General features: G+C 37.9%; 1 protein-coding gene across 1 annotated transcript; it reads right to left on the reverse strand.

Moving 5' to 3' along the window:
- Positions 1-414: 414 nt before the first annotated feature.
- Positions 415-1,350, reverse strand: LOC107076873 (uncharacterized). The gene is given in 1 exon segment (XM_015342879.2): positions 415-1,350. A coding segment is annotated over 1 exon segment (936 nt).
- Positions 1,351-7,220: the final 5,870 nt, after the last annotated feature.

The following is a 7,220-nucleotide window of genomic DNA, read 5'->3' on the forward strand; positions in this document are numbered from 1 at the left end:
AAAGTAAAAGTGAAAGTAGATGTTTTGTGTAAAGTAACCAAACAGGAGGCTACAGTATATGTGTGTTGTCTGCTTAGACATACCCATGTACTCTCACTAGCCTTTTCTATCTTTTGATAGAAATATGAAACTGAACCTACAAGAGAATGACAGCTCCACATGATTTCCCCAGCCAGTCTCCTGCCTTCTCCACAAGCCTCACATTCCCTGCAAACATGTCACATTTTCTGGGATACATATCCATCATCTGTGGAGTAATGATTCCCTGCCATACTTTATTCTGTGTTTATTATTACTCTTTGCATAAAAACATATATATTTTCGTTTGTGGTTTCAATGTCCTCATGCTGTTCTCAACTTCTGCACCTCAATAACTAAACCTGGCACATCTTCTTCTTCTTCGTATTTTCCCACTTATGTGGGGTCTGCTTGTTTGCACCGATTTTTCCACTTCGTACAGTCTGCGGCTTCTCGGCAGGTGACTTTTGCGAGGCGCCTGTCGTCTTTCAGCCGATCCAGCCAGCGGGTAAATGGTCGTCCACGGGGCCGGCGGCCTTCCACATTCAATTCGAGGGCGGTCTTTGCCATTGATGTTTCATTGCTGCGGAGCACGTGTCCATACCATCACAGGCGCGATTCCCTCATTTTCTAAGTGATTGGGGGGACTTTGAGTGATTTCTGCACCTCTTCATTCATGACATGGTATAGTCTTGTCAAGCCGAGGGTCCATCGCAGCATCTTCATTTCCATCGTATGGAGTGCCCTTTCATGTTTCTTTGTCGTTGGCCAGCATTCAGTTCCGAATAGGGCCACGGGTCTGACCACGGAGCGGTAGACTTTGGATTTTAGGCGTAAAGGGATCTTCTTGTCGCACAGTACTCCAGTGGCCTGCCGCCATTTCATCCAAGCGGCTCTGACTTGCATCTTGGCGTCTAGGGTAGTGCAGTCGGAGTTGACACATGAGCCTAGGTACTTTAACTGGGTCACTGTGTTCAGTTGGACCCCACCAGCTGCAATTGTGCCATCAGTTTGATCACTGCATTCCAGGTACTCCGTCCTCTTGATGTTCAATTTCATCCCGAATCGTTCAAGGCGCGTCTTCCACTCCTGTACTTGCTGTTCGAGGCCGTGTTTCGTTTCACTTGCTATTATAACATCGTTGGCATACAATAGCATCCATGGATGCCTCGTTTGGATATCTTTGGTCACTGTATCCGTGCAAAGTATGAAGAGCAGAGGAGACAAGGCTGAGCCTTGGTGGACGCCAAGATTGATCGGGAAGGTGCCTGAGGTTCCAGCTGCGCAACGCCGCATTGTTTTGGCGAGATATCGACAATGGTTCTTAGTCATGCGCCAAGATCTAACCCTATCAAACCTGGCACATCTAACCCTATGAAATATTCCCTTAAGAAAAATATCTTCCAAGATCTACTTGAAGACCAGCCATTTTTAGAGGGAACATGCTTTCAGTAACACTTCCATCTATCCATTTTTTTAACCATTTTATTCAATACAGGGTCGAGGGGGAGCTGCAACCTATCCCAGCAAGCAACGGACAAGGCAGGATACACCCTGGAAGGGAACAAACACATCACACCGGGTCCAATTTTCCCAGAAACCAATTAACCAAGCAGTATGTCTTTGGACGGTGGGAGGAACCCGAAGATCTGGTGGAAACCCTTATGAACACGGGGAGTACACACAAACTTCATGCACCCCAGGAATTGAACCCAGGGCCCAAGTGCTGTGAGGCAGCAATGATAATCACTGTAACTTTGTCACCCATTACACTTTCTTACATCCTAAAATAAATGCCACTGCAGCCATTCATAATAAAACATTACAATGATTAGGATGATTGCAATGTGTTATTTTAAACAAAACAACAAGATGGAAGTCTGTCTTCATTTGGTTCGATATTCTATAGACTCATAATTACTGCCGATCGTCCTGTGAAAAAGCACATCGAGTTAAATCCCCCCACCACTGGGAAAGGAACAATTCAAGTAGACTAACTTGTCTAGAATAAGGAACGTGCCAACTCCACACAGAAGGTACCCAAGCTGGAACTGATCCCAGTAGCTAACCGGTAGTTGCAGTGATAACCATCGCAAGTTTTGACATCTGTATATATGTATGAAACATTGGCCTTAAATAAAAGATTGTTAAACTGTCATTTTTAAAAAACTTAACCTTGGTAAGAATTGTAATTGTAAAGTTTGTAAAGTTTAGTCTGTGACTGGGAATATTGTGAGTTACTGTGTAGAAAATTTGATTATTAAAATAGCAATCAATAATAACACTCAATTTTCTCACTCAAAACTGATTCATAATGAGGTTTTACATAACTTCCTGATTTATCTTAATAGCAACACTTAGTACTGATAGTTTTCATTTACAAGGAAATAAATTGATGATATTTTAAGACATTAACTTAAGCATCAACACCATGCTTAGAAAAGGTTAACACGTTCCAGTTCAATGAAGATACAATGCATTTATTAAAAATACTTTGCTGTTGATGTTGGAAGTGATGGGATAGGCTCACTTTGTACAGTACATTCCTAAGGCTGCTGTCTGTTTTCCAAATAAGTCTGCAGCTCTATAAGGAATAGGGAGACAGAGCCAGAAGTGTAATTACAGACCATGAGCCATCGATTGATGTGTGAAGCTCTTCCTAACAGGCTCAGCATGTTGCAGTGAAGTGCCTGGGGCTGTCAGCCAAGCTGAAGCACACACACCTTTAACAAAAAGTCTGCCAGGTTTGGTGGGTGACTATTGAGAAGTACTATTGTTTATGAACCAAGTTACCAGCATCAAGGAAACACTTCTACACTTAAAGTTCTATTCTCTGACTTGTGAGCCTGAAGTTGAATTCTCTGTATTCAGACCATTTCTCTTTTTTTAAATTAAAATATATTTTTTTAAACCCACACTCCAGAGTTTCAAACATTGTATTACTCTCTTCATTGTCTCCTTTAGGGTATCACATATTATCAGCAACTGTTTATTAATAGTTGTGAAAAGCTTGCATACACTGATTAGAAAACCTCCCCTGTAAGCAGTTGTTACACATTCATCTTTAAAAACCTTGAGCTCTTTGTAAATCGGATAAATAGTATGTAACACTTTTTCCTGCCAAAACTGACAGTACCTCATGAGAGCAACATATTAAGACTTCAACAGATTTAGCGAGAAGTGTTGTTTAACAAGTTCAGATATCCTAGGGCTGATGGTATGTTCCACATTGCATTTAGGAACTAAGGTGTTGTAGGGTGCAAAGAATGACACTGGCAGATTAGAAAATACTTCCTATTGAAACAACTCAGCTCTTCCAGCCAGTGGTATATATACTGTATTCCCTGGGAGCTTTCACTAACTGGGACTGAAGCAACTTCTGAAACAGATGAGTAAAAATAAGAAATGACCTCTGGATGACTACTAAACTTTCCACATCAGATAACGAAGTACAAAACGTGCTGATCCCATGCAACATTTGAACAATTCAGACTGACATTCATCCAAAAGCAATAAGGGTTGGTAGAATCTCTTGTCCGTTATTCACAGTAGCTCATATCATGGCAATAAACTAGTACAGTGTTCAAGGAACTGTAGTGCTGAACTGTACTGGTTATGATATTTGATCCTCAAGGCAACAGTGTGCCAACAGCCCGACTAAAGCAGAATGGTGACATTGGAAGAAGATACATCGATTAATTATTAAAACAAAGCTTTTTGTTATTAAACACTGGTGCTGTAAAGCTGACAAACATAATACTATGATACTGATGTTCCATTTTAGATCTACATAGTGAAGTCAGCAAACAACGGGTGCTGACCAACACAAAAGCTCTATTACCAACAGCTGGAAAAGCGCAGAACGTTTTCCAAAACGTGATTTTCTCATGCCTATTGTGTTGTAGACACAAAAGAATTGAACATGTATTTATTAGGGTTTCAAAGGAACAAGTAAAGGTTTATTCCATACCAAAAAGAAAAGAAAGAAAACACAACGTTTCGGCTGTGGAGTCTTCTTCAGTTGTGAGCCACAACGTTGTGTTTCCTATCTTCTCTTTTCAGAATGGAATAAACCTTTACGTGTTCCTTTGCAGCATACGCATGCTGATGCAGCTACCTAATGTAACTATTTTATTGAGGTTTGGCTGTTTAAGAAAACAGATAAGATAAGATAAGAATATTTATTTCAGCCTCACCCACAGCAGTGTCATCATTAAGAAATAATTTTAATTATAAAAATATAATTATAGTTTTGATATGGAGAAAGAAAAACTTCCTCTTAAAACTATAAGCCACTTGCTTCCAAATGCTCTTTTTTCAGCTGAGTAGAGTTATTTCCAAAGGGCAGAAATGAATCATACCCTTGACAAAAATAAACAGAGGAAATATCTCTTTCAAGTAAGAGCATTTTCCTTACCATGCATTTTGTTTTTAAATAATGAATTCAGCAGAATTTATTTTTTTGGAAAAACACATTGGGCAGTTTAATGAATAAATAGGACATTGATTTGAAATATGCAAACAAACAATGCTGTTAAATACTCAATGGAAAATTATAGAGTTAATCAAAAAAATAGATAATTGCCTGCTCGTGGACTATATTATTTATTAGACTATACTATTTATACTTGAATGGTGTTCATTTCAAATGTATCTATGAAAAAGTAAAGAAAACCAAAACATTAAACCTTATATAAGCTCATTGTGGCTTTAGCAAAACCCTTGTGATAACTAATGAGATGAGACATCCGCTTAGAAAGTGAAAAATATGCTGTGTATAGGAATGTCAAAAAAATTACATCTACAGTCAGGTGTAAACTATAAAAACTTGACTGTATGTTTTGCAGACAAAATTGGGTAAAGTCTCCTATGTGTGATTATGTTTTTTAGTAAACTGTATGACAGAATCAAAGATCACTATGAATTCTGTCTCGTTCCAAACAATTCCATTACAAACAGGTGTCCAAATTCGTCTTTAAATACGTCTGGGTACACCTAATGAGAAACATATGTTTATTTTTTTCACCATCACTGCTCAGTCCATTTTTTTTTCCTTTTGAGGAAGAAATAACATTGGAAATTGAACAAGAGTATCTCATAGATAAAGAAAATAACATTATTCCCTCTTCAGATCATGTTCCGTGTAACACTGACTTTAGTGATAAATGTATCTAATTATACAATGCAATCAGAAATTCTCAAAATACAGTAGCATATTTTTATTCCTGTTTGTACAGTAGTTACATAGATTTAATGCTTACTGGTAAAATAGAAAAAGTAATACTATTCTACCCGTTTTTTTTCTCCTTTATTGCTGAAAAAAACAGTCTGGGCAAGGTCTGTAAATATTAAAGCTATTCTGTATTTTTTGTACAGTACTGATTTTTTTCACTTGCATTGTATATTTTTTCAAGTTTCAAAGTGACATATAGTTAAGATAAAAGTATCTTGCTCCACCCATGCTCATGTTCTTCCCTTTAGGACTTCCATCTTTCTGGAAAAACAAGGAAGATGAACACTTTTTCTCCCCACTAAATGAAACAGCTGCAGGATTTCATCAGGCCTGATTTCCTGAGGTCTCTATTCTATGAACTGCTGTGGCATTTCCACCTGAGGTAGGCACATAAAGGAGGGTAATTTCATGTAATCTCCTGGACATCTTGTACATGAAGTAGACCCTTTCAAAAATAAACCCTTACAGCCAGAGACCAAAAAAACAAACAAACAACAAAACCAGATCAAAATGTTACATAAAACAATTTAAGCGAAATGTACTTTATTTTGCAGTGACTCAGATGTCAGCAAAAGCTGACCTTTGTACATCTGTCTTGTATCATGACAAGACTGAAGTTTCAGATCTCAAGAATTTGAATTTGATTTTACAGTATTGATTGAATAGTCCATGTTTACAGATACCTCTGTGAATCACTGGTTACATAATTGTGATGCCAATGTTTCCTTTCAGATGATAAGGAGCAGTTCCATATGCAATGTACAAAACAAAAGTGTGTAACGTCAAGGTCAACAGTGAAACAAGAACATACTGTAAACTGAAGATGTAAAAGGGAACAGGAGACAGCTATTTACATAAAGAGCTGTGGGTTTCTGAAAGCAGATTCCCTTGAATGTTTCATTGTTGCTTCGGATTGTTCACTTTCATAAAATAAAGTCTGACCCATGAAAACTGACTTTTAAATTACCTTATTGCTGTAACAGATCGATATGTTTTGTGGTTGGAGATGAGCATTGCATTATTGTCTGTTTCACATCTATTGCTCCATTCTCAAAATCTAAACCACTCTACACCAAGCCTTTACCCAAATATTACTCAGTTTTTGGGTATCAGAGGTAACATGCCTGTTAGTTCTTGTAATTTATTGGCTGTTCACAGCTGTTAATTGTTGTTGCTGTATGTAGCCAATAATACAAGAAGTAACTTTGCATGGTAATGAAGATGGACTTAAGCTAGCAAATGAACTTGCAAAACCTCATGTTTAGCATCGAAGAATAGCTCAGAATTATGAAGTGAGGAGAACAAAATGAATAAAATATTATTGTGAATGCTAACCTCAGTATCACAGATCTGACAAAATAAATATGAGACATTTTAATGTCTCAGGATGACTTTCAGATTTTCCAGGACTGCTGCCTCAGAAAAAGAACAATCCTGTCAAAAGCTTAACAGGTGGTAACACTACCTGTGCCAGACTCCCCCCCCCCCACAAAAAAAAAACAGTAACTGTCCATTTAACAAGTGTCATTTTGGATGGTCACCATCATAAAATCTATGAGAAATGAGAAAAGTCTGAATTCATAGTTAATTTTACCGTACAGAGCACTTTTGTCTTAAACCACTTTTGTGTTCGGTATAATAACGTATATTCGTCTGAGGATTTAACGTTTAATGCAGTGCTGTGGAAATCGTGTTTTTGAAGTGTTCTGGGGTCTGGATTTGTGATTGTTAGACTAACACAAAATCAAAAGCATGTACTATGATATTTTTAATTTTTGCATGTCATTAGTTTCAAAAATGGTATTTGAATGAACTCCACACGAATGCTAAATACATTGCATATACAGATATCAATCTGCACAATGGCACAAAAACTAATAGGCGTATGACAACGGGGCTGTGTGCATGACACGCACTTCGCTTCAAGCAGTGCGCAGGAAGTCCGAAGCGCTTGGTTCGATAAGTAATG

This window comes from Lepisosteus oculatus, chromosome 5 (genome assembly GCF_040954835.1).
Source record: "Lepisosteus oculatus isolate fLepOcu1 chromosome 5, fLepOcu1.hap2, whole genome shotgun sequence".
Classification (NCBI taxonomy): Eukaryota; Metazoa; Chordata; class Actinopteri; order Semionotiformes; family Lepisosteidae; genus Lepisosteus; species Lepisosteus oculatus.